This window comes from Apodemus sylvaticus, chromosome 1, assembly GCF_947179515.1.
Source record: "Apodemus sylvaticus chromosome 1, mApoSyl1.1, whole genome shotgun sequence".
Classification (NCBI taxonomy): Eukaryota; Metazoa; Chordata; class Mammalia; order Rodentia; family Muridae; genus Apodemus; species Apodemus sylvaticus.
The window spans coordinates 116,945,201-116,963,937 of NC_067472.1; the positions used below are offsets into that span (position 1 = coordinate 116,945,201).

At 45.8% G+C, this 18,737-nt stretch overlaps 1 protein-coding gene across 1 annotated transcript; it reads right to left on the reverse strand.

Moving 5' to 3' along the window:
• Positions 1-1,656: 1,656 nt before the first annotated feature.
• Fzd4 (frizzled class receptor 4) lies at positions 1,657-10,384 on the reverse strand. The gene is made up of 2 exons (XM_052159099.1): positions 9,891-10,384; positions 1,657-7,827 (listed from the first exon to the last, which is right to left on the reverse strand). The coding sequence occupies exons 1-2, from the start codon at positions 10,173-10,175 to the stop codon at positions 6,499-6,501; spliced, it is 1,614 nt and encodes a 537-aa protein (XP_052015059.1). The 5' UTR covers positions 10,176-10,384; the 3' UTR covers positions 1,657-6,498.
• Between the last annotated feature and the right edge of the window lie 8,353 nt (positions 10,385-18,737).

Consider the following 18,737-nt stretch of genomic DNA (forward strand, 5'->3'; position numbering starts at 1 on the left):
GACTCGTTATTCAGAAGGACGCCTGCCAGTCTTCACATAGTCTCTGTGAACCGTGTACATTAATGACCTCAAAGGACAGTTCGTTTCAGTTCCCTAAGGTCTCCATAGCAAGTAATCTCTACTGGCAAATCAAAAATAACAGAAACTCATTCTCATACAGGTTTGGAAACTAGAAACCTGAGGTCAATGACTCCTTCTGGAAGCTCCCAGAAGTATCCTTCACGACTTCCTCCTTCTTGCTTCAGGAAGCCTCTAGCAAACTTTAATGTTTCGTTCTTGACCTATAGCTACAGAACTTCAAACTCTTTAAATATGTGGAATTTCCCTCTGTGCCTGTGCCGGAGTGTATCTCTGTTTGACAGGCAACAGTTATGGGGTTAAGATACACATCTAATGTAATATGAGCTTCTTTTCATTTAATTGCATCTACGAAGACCTCCCTTTCCAAATAAGGTGATACTCACAGATATCCAGGATCAGGACTTCAACACATCTTTTGAGGGGACACAGGAATATAAAATGAGACAAAATGCCAGGTGGAAGAAAAACAAAATCCCAAGTCCCAGACAGGAGACCCTCTGGCCATCTGTCCGCCCCACTGGGTTACTCTCACCCTCTGAAAGTCTTGGCTTCTCCTTCTACAAGCAACGCTTGCCCTACTTACTTTGGAAATACCCTGGGAATAAAACAAAGTCATACACAGGATTTTCTATTAGAAAGTGTTTCTACAAGTGCAAGGGATTAGTGTGAACTCGTTCCAGATTGTGTTGGCTTTCCCTTGACTTCATAACTACTTAATAAGTGGGTAATGGAATGAGAAGCACAGCGTGACTTACAGGGAAAGAGAATTTAAATTACATGTCTTCCTTCATGTGGGTTTGAGATAAAGTTATAACAGAAATCTGCAGATAAGGGGAGTAATATTACCAATGCTTGTGCAGGGCGTTTTATCCGCCCCCAAGAAGGGTGGTATTCGAATGGAGCTAAAAGGCGACAAGCAGTTAAAGCAAAGCGAGAAGGATGATGTCAGCAGTGACATCAGTGGCTGTCCTGTTTTCTGTGTGCTCTGTAGTTCTGGATATGATGACAATGTCCTGCTGGTTTGGTTTGGTTTTGCAGTGTTGAATATCAAGCCCAGTCTCACACGTGCTGGGCAAGCATTCCCAGCTACACCTCCCCTCCAATGCTCACACAGCTGCCTAGCCCAAAAACTTTTCTGGATAAAGGGATAGAGACCACCCGCCTCAGAAAATTAGCCCAAAATGACCCTCCACCCTGGAAGGATGAGATATACTCGAAACAGAACCATGGTGTAAGAGATTTGGAGCTCCAGCAGCAATAAGAAATGTGTTTTTAAACTTCAAAAGCAAAGATGAGCACTCTTGGAAATACCAAGGGAGGGAAGGGCATCATTGGGGTAACAGCTTGAGGACTACAGCTATGTCCAAAGCAACATGTGATCTACTTGCTTTCGCTGACCTTAGATTGGGAGGGTTTGATGACCCAGGAGAAAATCCCACAAGGTAAAACAGCATGAGCCAAAGAGCCTTTCTCAATTTGCCAAACAACGTGATCCCTCTTGTCCTCAGTGCTGGGCATATATGCTTCCCAGGGACTGTCACACACCTTCAAAAAGCACAACAAACCACACACCAGTTAATAAACAAAACTTTATTTTCCTTTAATACAAAAATTAAATAGCAAGTTTTTTTAATACAGTGATAAATTAGAAATTTACAGTACAGACATCAATGCAGACACACTTTTATACATCCTTAAAAAAGGGATCTATTTCCTTGGAAAGTCAGCAATTTGTTCAGAGCATGAATAGCGGGGGTTTGCCTGGTACCTCTACATTGTCATCTGAATGTCCCCCGGTTGCCTCCGTGTTTCTGGAGCTAGTGAGAGGCTTGGAGACCAAAGCAAAAGGCAGAGAGCAACTGGAAAACTGCTGCACAGAACAGCTCTGACTGTAGCTTATCTTCTCCCAGACTGGGATTATTATTTTAGTTCACCTTTCTTAGGAAGAGCCAAGGGGCCTCATCCTGAGGCTCTCTATAGCCTCACACCATCTCTGTGAGGTAGAAGAAACTCACACGTGTCTGGATGTCCCACTAGGGAAGCGCTAGAAAAATAGCTTACCTCTCCCCACAGCCACAGTCAAGTCAAGGCCTCAGCCTGTTAAACTCTCAGGGTTTTGAAATGTGCACAGCCTGGGAGGAGAGATGGACCTAACCTTTGTGGGGCAGAGCTGCTGTCACCCTGTTTCAGCTTTCTGGGATGACACTGGTCATTAGCTGAATATTCTGGGAGATGCGGCAGGCACAAGCGCTGTGAGGCTGTCGCTCACTCAGGATTCCAGACAGACTGTTTACCAACTGCTTGGGCCACTACAAGGAACTGAGCGCTGCATAGGAGGGAAACAAGGCAAATGAAATGCAAACACAAGTGACGACGCCGACGACTATGAGGACAAATGTGATTTTTTAGGGGAAGAAGTGTGTCGGAGTGGGGTGGGGACCTGATATCCCTCCTCTTGGTACGGTGCCATTTGCTGCATGGACTGCATGGCAAAAACCAGGAACAGAGCACTCTATCCAGGAGCCAACCGGACAAAATCGATGACTTGGGGATCCAGTATCTGATCACTTGTAAGAGCAAAATGCTCCCGCAGGAGTTCCAAGATCTTTGACCTTGGCAAAGGTAAAATGATAACCTGGGTCCTTTGACAGACATACTGCAAATTCAGACAGGAACTCTGAGGTCAAATACAACAAGGAGACAAAGACCATTGCTCACATCCGGGGGAGCAGGGAGGGCAGCTCATCATGACTGGCAGGGACAGCAACTCTCTCCACTGCCGTCTGCTTCAGGATGGAATTTACACATTGAGCACTACCTGCCGAAGTCTGTGCCCTCTTGGTTTCCCTTCCTAACTGCCACTATTGGGACCCTTAGTAGATACATCACATGGGTGAGATCTCTTTCAACTGGGCCTGCTCTTTGAAGACTAAAGATGTCAACTTCATTTTGGTGTCCCATGTCCCAACTTTGCACTCAGTACCAAAGATACTAAATTCTGTGAGCGAAGGGCTGGGGACACAGCCTGAAGGGTTAAATAGAACCACAGATCAGAACTGGATAATGATAAGTCTCAGGTTCTGGCTTTAGGGATACAAAGGTTAGGGTACAAGTGAGAAAATGACGGAAAGGGAACTCTTAGGAAATAATGTCACCTGTCCCTTGTTTCAGGCCTCTGGGCACCACGCCAGCTCAGCAGCCATCTCAGCAACCAGGAAATGGGTCGCCGTAAAGGAAGAAAGATATGATCAGCTGAGTGGCTCAGCCAGGTGGCTCTGACCACTTCTACCCTACTCAGCAACCCTCTGCCCTATGGCTTGGCTTTTACGATGCAAGACCAAGGAGATTATCAAAGAGGCTGGACAGAGGCCTCTTAGTTATGCTTAGTAGAATATCTGGAACTTGAGGACTTTTTTTGAAAATTACAATCACATGTACTTATTCCAGATCTCAGAGGAAGGAAAACAAACCCCACTTTCCCCTCAGCATGCTGCTGTCCTCAAATATGCCTGTGTAAGTCCCATGGAGCAAGCCAAACGCTGCCCCTGCCATCTCCAAAGCCACAGGAGATGCTGGAGCTCGTCCTTGGGGCTACTCTGTTTTCCTAGGGAGTTTATATGGAGATTGTCATGAACCAAAGCTGGGGCTTTCTGTCATTAATTTAGAAGAAATCACTGAAGAGATAGAGAGACCTGGGAAGAGATTTGTGGGGATGATGAGAAGAAGTCATTACAGCTGCTTGAAGGCAGCATTGGTTAAGAGACTCCTTAGCCATCCAGCTTGTTTCCTGGAAACTGGAATCATTCTCCCCCATCTGAGAGAGGAAAGGGAAGACCGGACAACTCTGTGGCGTTGTTAAGACTTTTTAAACCAGTCTGAACTGCCAGGCCCCTTTGCTCAAACATAACTTCCCCTGGAAAGGCAAATTGCCCTGGAAGATAGAAAAATTGTCAGTACACTAGCCCTAGAATTCCGAATGCAGGTGGCCGGTTTCACCAAAGGCTTGCTGCTGTCACGGCTATTGTTGACACGGGCCCAGCACCTACTGCTTGCTCTTTGGAGGGTGCAGTCTTGGTAGAGAAGTGCATTACGAAGCCTGCACAGCAAAGCTAGCCAGCTACTGCCTTACTCTTCATCCCTTTCCTGTGCCAGAGTCACTGCACAACTCCCAAGACACCAAAGCAGAGCGTGAGTAAGGGCAGAAGCTGCCCTTGGGTGCACACTCCAGGGCCCTGGACAGCTCTGGGAACCATCTGCAAGCAGCGCCGGGTGTGTCCATTTCGCCTTTCATAGGCAGCTCCTTCAGGAGTTAAATTGGCCCTTCCATGGATCAGTTCTCATGCTCCTGGAGCCTTACGCCCTAGTCCAGTCTAGGTTCTCAGGCTGTGTAAATCACCAGGGGCCACCCAGGTCCGGGGCGGGGGGGGGGGGGTGTCTCTATCACACAAGCCCCAAGACGCTCCTTTCTAAACATACAATGGGCCTTACATGCATCTTGATATAAGACAGCTACAGAACTTGCAAAAAAGGGTGTGGAGAGAAAATGTAGTTAGAAACAAAGCTCAAACAGAGAGAGAGAGAGAGACAGAGAGAGAGAGAGAGACAGAGAGAGACAGAGAGAGACAGAGAGACAGAGAGACAGAGAATCCCCAATTTTTAAAAATTTACATTTCCAGAATTTGAACACCTATTTGGGATTTGGAGCACGTGAAATGTTTCTCCACAAAGTATGATTGGACAAACCTTAAGAGCTCTTCTACTAAAAGCACGAATCAATAAATAACTGCAGTTGTAGAAGCAGACAGGCATGAAATACAAGGAGAGCAACCTGTGACATGTATAATGGTTTGTCCCCAAGATCTGGTGATTAAAAGGCCTAAGGCAGGTTAAGGAAAAGGCCAGTCACAATTTTAAAAGAACTTCAACTTTTGATAGGTTGCTAGCGGGCACCCCCTTGTGAGAGACTTAAATCATACATTTTAAAGGCTTTGGATACCCCAGCAAAGGCAATTAAGACTCGTGCTGTTAGACTTTGCAGCTCATTTCATTCAGTCTACACCATATCCCCTGCTAACCAATCCAGCTTCTGGCTGGCATTCTGGAGGTTCATTAGGCATCATATAAATACTCCAGGCCACACTGCCTCCAGTGAAATCTTATAAGGAGCCTTTGCCTATTACTAAGAAACAATTATGCACCAAGTTGGATCTGCTGTCCTTAGTTGCCTTTGCAAAGTTGAATAAGTCTCCACTGTGGCAAGTAGACCAAACTCTGATAACATTCTTATGCTACAGGGGGGGAAGGCACTATCACACTAAGAATGCAAGTTGACCACAGTTTTAAAGTCAATTGAGTATACTATGTCATGGTCCAAGAATGTGCTTTTAATTGTAATTGACACACACAAATTACACAGTTAATCTGTGTGAATGCAAAGTTGCCAAGAAATTTAGCATTTCAGTTCTTCCAGACTGGCGTCTGCCTAGATGCAATCACACAAACTAAAATATTTCAAGTCCCAATTGTTTCACATTGCTTAATGCAATAGGTCTCTGGGGTCGGTAAGGTAAGTCAACTTAGCAAATCTCATTTTCCTCTGAATTAAGTGATTGTCAGAAAGTGAATCACCTTTCCTTTTCCTCTCATTAGGCATGCTGCAGTGCAAAAAAAAATTCCTATAAAAATAACTTTTTTTGAGTCATTAGTGTAAAGTGAAGAAAACAGGGGCTGCCTAGAATTAGGGATGCTGAAATTTAAGGAGAGAGAAATCCACTGGATACCTTACATGTGTTAGTACAGTACTTTTGTTTGCTCAAACAATTCTGTTTTACGACAAAGGCACTGAAGGATTTTGACACCACCTCTTGGGAGTGCGCTCCAGAGTTCTAAACAGCAGACAGTGTAGGCCAGAAGATGTTTATGTTAGACCAGCCAAACTATAAAACTCTGCAACACGTCTCCCAACCCAGCATTTCCAGTGTTTATAGATCACTTTGCTATCTGCAAGACCTAGTTACTATTTAAAATTTAGAAGAGTTTTAAAAATTAATCTTTCTCCTTGCGTGTTCTCACCTCACAGCTGAAATCCCACCCAGGAGGAGCAGACACCATCACCCCAGACTTCAGGAATCTAAGCTGGACCTCCACCGACTCCAAGCTGTGACCTGCTAAAGTGATCAACATTTTCATTTTTCACAGCTTTGAAAGCCTCTAACTGGCTTTTCCATTTTGGACCATTCCATAGTCTGCAGGGAAATCATTGGTTTTCTGATGCTGAGTTGGGTGAGGGGTGGTGGGCTGACGTGTGTGTGTGTGTGTGTGTGTGTGTGTGTGTGTGTGCTGAAGTGTTTCTAGTTTGTTCAAACAGATTCACTGCATCATTTCCTTCAAAACGAGGAAAGAGGAAGCTGCCTAGCTTTATACCACAGTTTCATTGCCTTTGCCTGGCTTCACCCAACCATTCCCTCTTTTTTCTCTCTTTACCTTCCCAGAATTCACCAATCGGTTAGAGCATTTTTGCCATGTGTGAAGAGTTTTGGCGGACCAAATCCACATGCCTGAAGTGATGCCCACGAGCAAAGACATAAAGATTTTCAACATTTCGACTGCCATGTTTGAGTCATCTGCAGAATACCGAAAGAGTGCCCAGTTTGAGATTTCATAGAAATAACAGGCAATCACACAGGTTGCAGGAACCGTGTACAGTACTGAGAAGACCCCGATCTTGACCATTAGCCTTTCCAACTTGTCTGTCTTTGTCCCATCTTTTTGAAGATTGGACCGAATTTTGAATAAGGCCACCAAACCTGCTGCAATGAACAGAGTTCCAATCACCAAATACGTAAAGAGAGGGGCTACCACAAAGCCCGTGAGGGCATCTAGGTTTTGGCTCCCAACATAGCACAGGCCAGTCAGTTCATCAGCATCCACCAGTCTCATAATCAAGATGACAATGGTTTTCACTGCGGGAATAGCCCAGGCCGCGATGTGGAAATAAGAACTGTGCATTTCAATGGCTTCATGACCCCACTTGAGTCCGGCTGCCAAAAACCAAGTGAGTGTCAGAATAACCCACCAAATGGAGCTGGCCATTCCAAAAAAGTACATCAGCAAGAAAATTATTGCACATCCTGTGTTCTTAAGTCCTTCTTGGATGAGAACGGGTTCTGCCGCCTCTTCAAAATCACAGGATATCCTTTCCCGGCCTACAGTCAGCCGAACAATATAAGCAATGCTATAAATATTATAGCACATACTGAGAAATATGATGGGGCGCTCAGGGTAAGAAAACCTGGATGAATCGATCAGGAAGGTCAGTACAGTGAAGGTGGTAGAGATGAAGCAGAGGCTGGCCCACACAGCCATCCAAATATCCGTGAACTCCTTAGCTGAGCGGCTATATAAGCCAGCATCATAGCCACACTTGAGAACACAGTTGAGGCTCCTTTTCACCCAGATGTACTGATCGGAATTGGTTCCCACTGAGTGGCACTCTTCCCCCGGCTGGATGGGAGTTTTGTGGGGCAAGGGTACCTCTTCATCGCCTGGTCCTTCCATGCACATGTGGTTGTGGTCATTCTGGGGTGGGAACCTGCTGCAGTTTAGGCTGTCCGGCCAGGCAAACCCAAATTCTCTCAGGACTGGTTCACATCGTCTCTTGACTGAAAGGCACATGCCACCGCACGGGCCGATGGGGATGTTGATCTTTTCTGTGCACATTGGCACATAAACCGAACAAAGGAAGAACTGGAAAAGTAATGACAGGAACAAAGAAAACAATGAGTGGGTTTGACAAAAGCACAGAGCTGAGTGAATGCTTCCAGGCAGTGTCCGTATCTATTTGTAAGCCAGCCTACTGGGAATATGTCTGTTTACTCTGACCCCAGACACTGCTGCCTAATAATCCATCACTTTTACACAGTTTCCTTAGTTGGGGGCCTAGTGCTCCTTTTCACAGGAGCATAAATGAGGAAATAACTAAAACGTGTCTGAGGAATTACATAACCTTTTTTTCACACAACCCTTACGAAAATAAACTTTTAAAAAGCAACTTCCAATAGCTCTCTTCTAGCTCCCATTTGAGAGACCTAGATAGTCTAATAAAGTCACTTAGGTGATGGGTGCCTGACTTTTATCCTAATTTCTCTGTCACCTTAAAATATAGATCCTGTTACCATTCTATTTTCCCATAATTTACATTTTAACTGTAAAAAGTCAATCCCAAATTTAAACAGAAAAAATGTACTAATTTGAGATTTTTGGACACAATGAGGAAATTTGGGTTGGGGCGGGGGTCTTTGGTCTTCAGGGATTTGTTTGGCTAGCAATTCCTCAATGATTAATACTGAAGCACAATAGGAAGATGTAAATGTTAAGTCCCTGAAATTGCAATAGCAGCAGGGGTGAGTCCAGTTGCTGTCCTCAATTCCTCCAGCATTGATAAACAGTCTCCTTGGCTCCTTACAGATGTTGTCTATGAAGTCTAGAGTTACAAGTAACTATTTTCCAGCATGTAAAGGGATCCAGTCTTGTCTTTCAAAACAGCTTGGCTGCCTCCCCAGGATACATGTAATTAAAAATATATATCCCTGCAAAAGCTTTTTCTCCAACAAAATTGCCACTGATGTCAACTATGTGTTGTTTCCAAACTGAGCATGAGAGAATCATTTCTTCAGCTTTTATAACCTAGTTTGGAAATCCTGGAACTTCCACAGGGATATTTCACCAGCAACAGGTCTAATCCCAACCATCTTCCCCAAACCACAATTCAGCTTTTACAACGACCCATGTAAAAACCCGAGCCTGTAAATAAACTGTATGTCTGTTTCTTATCTCGCTACAGCCAGAAATATAGATTTCTTGAGCGTTCAACCTGGACAACTCTAACCTCCATTTTTTTTTTTTTATTAAAGCCACTCGGCCTCACCGACCAAAAGAGGACTAGTGGTAAGTTTTTAAAAGTTCATTCCAGTCCGCTTCCCATTGAGTTGGCTGTATAGGAGAAATTATAACTACGCTACATATGCAAATTACTTTTCACTTATTATTGTAGGAAGAATTTCTATATCATTACCCATTACCAAAGTTTTAACATCTTAATGACTGCCAAGAAAAGGAAAAAAGAAAAAAAGAAAAAGAAAGGGGAAAAGAAAAAAGAAGTTCTTCAAATATGCAAACTACCTTCCTGGAGTTTTTTCAGTCCCTCCAAACACTAAACTTGCCTCCAACGCTAAGGACAAGAAAGAACTCAGGCCAGCCTAACCACTCTTTCCTGTATGACCTCTAAAAGTGCAGGACAACCGCTGGGCATTCTGCACAAAACAGGCAGTGATGTTTTATTTGGTAACCTACACCCCAAAATGCAGGCAGAAAGGAGGTCGATAAGCGACCTGGAAGGGCGAAGTTCTGTCTCTTTATCACTCCTTCCAAGTTTTAGGTGCAACCGGCTGCCCTGCCAGGACTCGCCCACCAAGCAGCGGCGGCTGCCTGCCGGAATCCTTGGCAAAGATAACCCTCAACTCCACTGGGGTTAGGGGCTTGGCTAGACATGGGCAGGGGAGAAAAACGGAAGGGCGGGGTGTAAGAATAGGTTCTTTCGCGGGCCAGATGACTTACACAACGTTTTGGCTTCCAGTCTCCAAGAGGGACAGAAAAGTGGGGGGTGGGGTGCGGGTTGGAAATCACTTTTCCAGGATTGTACCCTCAAGTTAGGAAGGGAGCAGGGAGCTCGATCTGTCAGGGATTCCAAGGAAGGAGTTTGAGAGTCCCTGTCTACCGAGTCCTCCAGGGATGGGGGTAGGGGCACCCACCTGCAGCTGGCTGGAGCAGCCGTACTGGATGAGCGGCGTGAAAGTTGTCAGCTGCAGCTCGGCGTCTGTCTGCAACTCGTGTCCCACTAAGTTGGGCATCTTGGTCACGTTGTAGCCGAGGTTCTGGCACATGGCGATACGGATGGGGTCGCAGCGCCGCTCCTCCTCGTCCCCGAACCCCAGTGTCGGCCTCAGGAGCAGGAGCAACTGCAGCAGCAACCCCAGCCTGAGTCTGACGCCTCCAGGCGCCCCCCGGACGCTCGGCCCTGTGCCCCGCCAGGCCATGGCCAGAGCTGCGGGCAGCAGCGGCGGAGGCTGCTCTAGCAGACACCCCCAGTTTGCACAGGGGCGCCGGTGGCCGCGCTGCTCCCAGCTCCGGATAGGGAATGAGGTAAGGCGCCAAGGGCGACGAGGGGGCAGCGGCCGCCTCTCCAGCAGCCGTACGAGACTGTACGGGATATCAGACGTCCGGAGCCGGGGCCGAGGGATGGACTGCTAGGGTCATGGCTGCAGGCGGCGATCCCAGAACCCGGCGCCGGCCGAGTCCGGCTTTTCGGCGAAGCCCGCCTGCACTCTACGCCGCGCTGTTCTCACCACCCCAGCGCTCTGTGGCGCTGGAGGTTCGCAGGGCGGGGGCGGGGCGGGAAGGACAACGCGGCTGTCCAATGAAAGGCCCCCCTGGGCAGAGGGGGCGGGAAGGGGCGGGGCCCCTCTCCTGCAGTAAGGGTCAGGCCCCCGCCCGCGGCTTGATCCTCTCTCCCTGGCTCGTTCCAGAGCCGCCCCGCCCCGCTTGGCTTCCCGGCGCTCGGCGTCCTCCCACCCGGATCCATTGCACGCCTTGGCCAGGCGTCGATGGAGCCCCGTGGCTCCTGCCCAGCCAACCTGCTCTCCTTTTTCAGGTGAGACGTGCTCCCACATCTATGCCCCTTTCACGTCCTTCCCCTTAACAGCTGTCACCTCCGGCCCCGTGGCCACCTCTGTATCAAGCAAAATAATGAACACAAAGAACACGGTATTTGGGGTTTACACAGATTGTGGCTTTAAATCCTCGCTGTGTGACCTTGAGCAAATTGCCCAACCTCTCGGCGTCAGGTTCCTCATCCGTAAAGTGACTTGGGAGGATTAGCGATAAAGCCTGAAAGGCTTAGAGTTGGTGCCTGGTACAGCGCGAGTCCGCAGAAATGTTCGCCCCTAGCCGGTGGAGCTGGCGCCCGCCCCCCCCCCCCGACCCCGCCCCGCGCTTCGCGCGACCTGCGCCGGGAGCAGCGGGTCTCCAGCCCCGTTGGGGGAGGCGCCCCGGAGCAGTAGAGCAGCCGAAGGGCTCGCGCTCCGATTTCCTCACCGTGCGAAATGAAATTCCACAGGGGGATTCGAAAGGAAATGAGGCCGGGACGCTCCGTGCTTCTCGGCCCGCCGCCCTTCCTGTCTCGGGGACACGGTTTCTAAATAAGGTTGGCAGGGTGAGAGCGCGGGAGGGAAGAGGCTTGACCTATGCACCCTGAGCGAAGAAGGCGCACTAGCCACAGGGACACCCCTTCCCAGTTCTGGGACACCCTTCCCCTGCATCCTTCACTCTTTTAGACCCCATTCTTGCTCTGCGTAGCGCGCTCTGGGGACCGGCAGATGTTTCCACCCGTGTTACAATCCAGCTTCTCTCCTTTTTCACCCACAAAGTAAGGACTTTGTGTTGGGTCCACCTTCTCTCTGCTTCCCATTTGGCCAGTGAATCTCTCAGCAGGTGATTTCCCAAACCATATACTCGTTACTCGATTGGTCAGAATAATAGGAGCCTCCAACTGGCCACGAGGTAGGCCGATTTCTGAGTGAAGCCCATGTTCTCCTGTCACATAGCGGGTTTCAGTACACGAGGTAATGCCTGCAGTGTAAATCATCTAGCACAGTGACCGATGAATAATGCTCAATAACTCGGTTATCATTTTTGTTTATATCTGGGACAGATCATAAGGCTACCCCTTGCTTGTCAGTCTCGTGCTAGATTTGCCTCTGTGCCTGGAACTGTTGGGCATATAAAAGCTGCATCTTCTCAAGTCATCATCATAATCTGACAAAGAATGTTCTGGCCCTTTAAGTAGACTGGGGCTAACAACAATACAGACCCACCAAATCGAAGCCCAACCTTTTAAAGCTGGAGGGCAAGATTACTTTCCAGGAGTTCAGGACCAGGTTGAGTCCTCTGTATACAGGTGCCACTGGCTTACAGGGATGCATAAATAATCAGATGAAGAAAGCAATGAGCTACCTATTCATTGTTTGAGAGGAACAAACTAGATGAATAGATTAAGTTGATACACAATCCCCATTCTCTAGGGTCACATAGGAGACAAGCAAAACAAATACGCTGGCCGTGGTAAGCCTGCAGAGAGCCATGAACAAATTGGAGGTGGAGGTAGCTGAGTCTGGAGAGCTACTCAAAGAGATGACCTGAGAGACTGTGAGCTACTGAACAGAGTGGGCTTGGACTACAGCTGGCGCTTTGCCTAGAGCAGGGTGTGTGCATGGTTTATGAAACAGTGAATTTCCTGAAGTCAAGGGGGAGGATGGATCTGTTACTCACAGCGCCTGGCTAGTAGGCAGAACATCGTTGGTGCTCGCTGAAGGGGCACTATTATCAAATCAGTAACAGATTTCACAAGAAACCCTATTCTGCACCGGCGTTCCATGACTTATACTCATAATTGTATTTAATTATTAACAACCATCTGAGAAAGCATTTTTAGAGAGGTCAAACAATCCGACCAAGGTGCCTCACTCTGTAGTAGAGAAGGACCCAGTTGCCCATGGGCTGTAGTCTAAACTCTGTTTGCAAAGAGAAAAGTGCTCAGTTCTCAGCCTAGTCTGCCATTAAGGATGACCTTTTCTAGGGGGACCCTGACCTCTTCTCCTAGGCCTGGAATCTCTGCTAAAGCATGTTTGAAGCAACTTGTCTACTTTGAGAACACATGAAGAAGCCCCTTTTCCATCAGAAGCTTTTCCTGTCAACAGCTTTTCTTTCTAGCCAGGGAACTCATCACAGGTATTTTCCAAAAAAGAAAGCCAGGGGAATCACATTTCAGTCTGAATGTGGAGAGAAAACAAAGACCGGGACTTCAAGCTAAGTCTGAATGGCCCCTTGGCCTTCTTCTCATGGAGTTGTTCACACGGTGCATAACTGCCCCTGGTATCAAATACAGTGTGCCTGTCTTTGTTACAGAAAATACTTCTCTGAGGGAGTCAAGCAGAGGGCTATAGCCCGGTGACAGGCACAGTGTGTCTGAGAGGAAAAGACAGAGATGCAAGAAAAGCGTAACCTTCAGTTACCCTAAAGCACAGGTCACCAGCCCCTAGTGGCTTTGTCCCAAGTGCAGGGCAGTTTCCTTGGCCCAGTCTTTTAGTTTTTAGGATTCAAATCCGTTGGAGCTGCAACAAACATGACTTCTGTGGGTGGCTGGGCAACTGGAGGGCTCAGTATTTGCAATCAAATGAGAAGCCGGGGTCCAGTGAACTCCTGTGATGTGTTATGTTTTCAACCTGACATTTCTGCACTGATCTATTTGTGTAATGGTGCCTGAGTTGAAAGCTCCATTTGGAGGCCAGCAGTTAGGTTAAAAAGAAAAAAATCTACCACCTAAGGGGCTGGGTGCAGTAAGCATGCCTCCCCTCGTAAGGAAAACCTCTTATTTGTAGTTCTTTGCTAACCCAATTAAATGTTGAAGTGGTCACCCCAGAGCCTGCTTTTTATTTCCCAAGAAACAATCCAACTAATCCATATTCAGTAGCTTCTAAGAAAAGTCTTATTCCAACCACTCATGAAGAAACCAGCTTCTTTGAATCTAGACAGAACATTTAGAAATCACAAAGAGCTGTCTTGATAGAAAATGCAAGAGAGTGGTTCATTATTACCCTTGTTAGTTTGGGAGGGGAAATTCACTGGGATTAATACGTGTACCTATTGGGAATTTACTGTGGAGCCACCAAGCACCTGATTTATATCGAGAGACACCAAGCCACATCCCATCCGTTTACAAGTAGCTCGGGCACAACACTTACACCCAAACTAATTATAAAACAAAAACAGGCATGCTGTGTCAGGTGGAAGAGAACATTAATCCTGCTCCAAGCTGAGCAGTTCTAAGTCCTAAAAGACTAAGTAACTGCTATTAAAAGGCAGAGTCAAAGTCCCTTCTTAGTCCATTGTGTTACTAGCCTGCATAGAATTATCCCCACAGGGCTCTTGGTATCAAGTAATCAAGTCCTGTTCCATCCACCATACTTTTAGCACGTGTGAGATGAAACATTGGAAATTCTTATTAGTGATGATGATATAGTACACAGACAGGCAGCCAATAATGTCTGTGGGAGGCTAAAATTAATGCAAATGCACCGTATGCCCCCACAGTGTTCTCATCACAGTGTTCACTTTCACAGCCTTAGTTCATATATATAGTAACAAGTTGTTGTCATCTGAGCTGGGTACTGGACAAGGTATGCAGCCATAGACAAGATGGTCCCTACCTTTAAGGCATTTACAGTTCACAGTCACATGAGATCAAAAGAGAAATGCATTTCTTTATGGTTGGTGCTTTTTCTTGGCCTCCCTTAACTCCATCCACTTCCACTGTCATACACAAAACCCTGTCTGCATTCTAACACTATATACCTTGTTTACTCTGTCTCCATCAGAGACAGTGCCAGGTTCTTCACTGATCCATAGAAGTCACTTAAGAATGAGGGTGGATATAGGAAACTACCAAAATGTAGTCAGGCCCTGTCCTTCTCGTAACTCAGACACAATTCACAGTGTCCAGCTTTCATCTGGACTCAGTTGTTTGACAATCATTTATCTTTTTAAGTTTTACTGTGCCTATTCTTAAACACTCTAAGATGAAACATTTGTCTAGGCTGAAATGGTGGTTTAGAGGCAGATGAGTTTATTTGCTTTAAAACTGTAATATTTTCTTATCACTGTGTATTAGCCATTTGAACATTGTCAGCCGAAGGCGGCAGGGGGAGGAGGGATGGGATTGGGGGTTTCTGAAGGGGAGACCTGGAAAGGGGAAAACATTTGAAATGTAAATAAAGAAAACATCCAATTAAAAAAAAAGAAGCGAAAAAGAAAGAAAGAAAGAAAGAAAGACCAAAAGAAAGAAAGAAAGAAAGACCAAAAGAAAGAAAAAGAAAAAAAGAAAGAGAATTATATGTAGCACAGAACAGAGCAAGGCTCCCAAGTCAAGGTGACCTAAGTTGAGGATGACTTCTTGGCAAGTTTATAGAAAAATGGGAAGGAAAGCTTAGTTTTGAAGGATGGGTAAGTTTCCAAGAGACCAGGGGAAGGATGGCAGTGAAATAGTAGTTTCGGAAGTGCACTCCTTTTCCTCACTGGATTCAGTGAAAATGAATAGGAATAAAAATAACCGTCAAAGGGTGACCTAGCCACCATTGTACACAGGCACTAAGGTAGAGGGACTTCATATCCTCTATCGGGGGAGGTGAGGGACTGCTGTGTCCTGTGAAGTGGAAGTATCTTTGCCATTTTACCATTACCGTTATATCGCTTGGTACTGTGTCACTTTAGCTAAACTGGAAGGTTCTTTGGCATATTTCAGGAGTGCACATGAACACATGCATGTGTGTATATGTGTGTGTATGATATGTATGCATGCATAGTTGTGTATATGTATTTGTGTGCTGGTGCATTTACCCGTGTGTGTGTGTGTGTGTGTGTGTGTATGTGTGTGTGCGTGTGAAGAGGTTGATATCTGTGTCTTCCTTTATCGTTCTTAACCTTTCTTCTTCTTGTTCTCCTTCTCTTTGTTCTTCTTCTTGTTCTTCTTGTTCTTGTTCTTCTTCTTTTTCTTCTTCCTCCTCCTCTTCCTCCTCCTCCTCTTCTTCTTCTTGTTCTTCTTGTTGTACTTGTCGTTCTTGTTCTTGTTCTTCTTGTTCTTCTTGTTCTTGTTTTTGTTGTTGTTGTTGTTGTTGTTGTTGTTCTTCTTCTTCTCATTCTCGTTCTCCTCGTTCTTCTTGTTCCTCCTCCTCCTCTTCTTCTTTTCTTCTTCTCATTCTCTTCTCGTTTTCCTTGTTCTTCTTGTTCCTGTTCTTCTTCTTGTTGTTGTTCTTGTTCTTGTTGTTCTTGTTCTTGTTCTTCTTGTTCTTGTTGTTGTTGTTGTTGTTCTTCTTCTTCTTGTTGTTCTTGTTGTTCTTGTTCTTGTTCTTCTTCTTGTTCTTCTTCTTCTTGTTCTTCTTCTTCTTGTTCTTGTTCTTCTTCTTGTTCTTCTTCTTGTTGTTGTTCTTCTTCTTGTTCTTCTTGTTCTTGTTCTTCTTGTTCTTGTTCTTGTTCTTCTTGTTCTTGTTCTTGTTCTTCTTCTTCTTCTTCTTCCTCCTCTTCTTCTTCTTCTCATTCTCCTAATTTCCTTGTTCTTCTTGTTCCTTTTCTTCTTGTTGTTCTTGTTGTTCTTGTTCTTGTTGTTCTTGTTTTTGTTGTTCTTGCTCTTGTTGTTGTTGTTGTTGTTGTTGTTTTTCTTCTTCTTCTACCTCCTCCTCCTCCCCCTCCTCCTCCTCTTCTCTCTCCTCTTCTTCCCCCTCTTCTCCTCTTCCCCTTCCTCCTCACCCTTCTCCTCTTCCACCTCCTTCTCTTCTCCTTTTCTTCCTCCCTCTGCTCTTCCTTCCTCTTCTTCCTTCTTTGAGACATCGCCTCTCAGGGAGCCTGGAGTTCAGTGTTTAAGCTGGGTTAGCTAGCCAGAAGCCCTGGAACTCTCCCTGTGTCCATCCTCTCCTCTATCCCTTGCCAGTGCCTTGGTTGCAGACTTGCCGCCCCAGCCTCTCATATGAGTACTCGGATCTGAACTTAGGTCCTCAGGATTGTACAGCAAACACATCAACCCACTAAGTTGTCTATCCTACCCACGGGCTTGACCACTTTTTAAAGAATTTCCTTCTCTATATCATTCTAGATTAATGATGACCCTAAGAAAAATTAGCACAGCAATGGCAGTACAGTAAAGGAGAAGCAGTTATTTGGTGCTCTGAAAGTGAGGTGTGAGTACAAGACAGCATGAGCACTCAGATACTGCCACTCACCTGTTGCCACCTGTTAGCATGCAACCACAACTGGATCTGAAGTTCCTTCAACTGTTAATAAGTGAGCCTGCTAGTTACTGTTGACATAGGTTGGAGGTGGTTAAACAGTGTATCACTGTGAGTTCCATTTTGCCCTAGTTTCCACACACGCCACACCCAGCTTCCAGCCTTTTTCCCTGATTGCAGCCCTGGCCTGGTGATTTCAGGAACAACAAGCAGCATCACACACATGGAGTATTTATAACAAACTCTTTATTCTACCTCACTCATAATTCCCCAGACTAGTATATCTCATAAAAAGATTCATTGAATGTTAATACATGGAAACTGCTCCCCAACTTACAGGGAAGCTGTAGCAAACAAATGTGACTTGCCCACATGGCGTACAGATGATGAGTCATTGGACCTTAGATCGTTGACCAAGTATGTATCAGATTCTTCTTTGATGTATGTATGTGCCTGTAATTAGCCTGTTATACTAGATCCTAGCATCTGCCCCAAGCATTTAATTGACCCAGGCACTTGGTGTTTTGCATATGTTATCTTATTTAATCCACCGTACCCCCACAACAGATATTAAATCAGAATTACTTCTCTCCTTCTCCACCAGTCTGCATTGCCCAGTCTGCTTCCCTGGCTTTGTCTTTGGACTACTTGCCCATGATCCAGGCTCTATGCAAGAGTGAGCCTTTAAAACCAAATCCACAGCTTAGATTCCTTTTATATTGTAAAGTTCTCAGGTTTTGCTCATCGCAACTGGAACAAAATTTAGCAGGCATAGAAAGAGAGCTCCCTTTTCAATGATACTTTACCATGGCACACCACAGTGTCCTTCCCTCACATCCTGAAACTTTCTGAGCTAGTACCTGGCTGTCTTCTCTGCCTACGATGTTTCCCATAGTCTGTAGACGGGTGTCATTATCTCCGAGGTCTTCCCTGGACACTCGTGTCTCACCCTTCTCTTTGACCATTATTCCTTAACCCCATTTTGCTTCCTTCAAAATTGTTCCTCCCCTCCACTCTCAAGAACCTTGCCTGAGGTGCCACAGTAAATGGCAGAAACAATATTCTGACTGGAGTCCATTTGGCTCTGTGGGCTGTGCTTCTGCCCACTTTCTGGCTTTCTTAGCTTTATTTTTCCTACAGGTCTTCTATGCACTAAATAAATATACCATAGGATATTAGAGCTGAACGTAACATTTGATAATTAGCCATTTCCTTGTGCAGTCATTATAGTAAGGTAACGACTTAACTACTGATTGCAGTTTCACAGTGTGGCAGTGTGAAGTAGGGAGAACAGGGTAGACATTGTAAAGTGCTCGCTCACATCCTAGTGATTTCCAGGTATCTTTAAAAAACAAAAAACAAAACAAAACAAAACAAAACAAAAAACAAACAAACAACAACAACAACAAAACAAACCTGGTTTGGCTTCAGTAGCCCTTGAGCTCTCAGTTTTAAGAATCTGAATGAAGCTGGATGCAGGGTGAATGCCTAGAAGTGTAGTACTGAGGAGGCTGAGGTAGGAGTTAGACTAGTAGGGAGACCCTGCTGCAGAACAAACATAAGGGACTGATTTCTAAATGTCTTTTGTTTCCCTGTTTATCTACTTTGCTTTTGAGAAGCCAAACCCATGATGTCAATTCTCTAAATTCTAAAACCAGGCAGAGGAATGCCTTTTAAGAAAAATGTTTTTCAGTCATATGCCAAGAAAAGACAGGAGCCGATAGCATCTGATAAGCAGAGACCTGCAAGGACATTTCCAGATCCGCT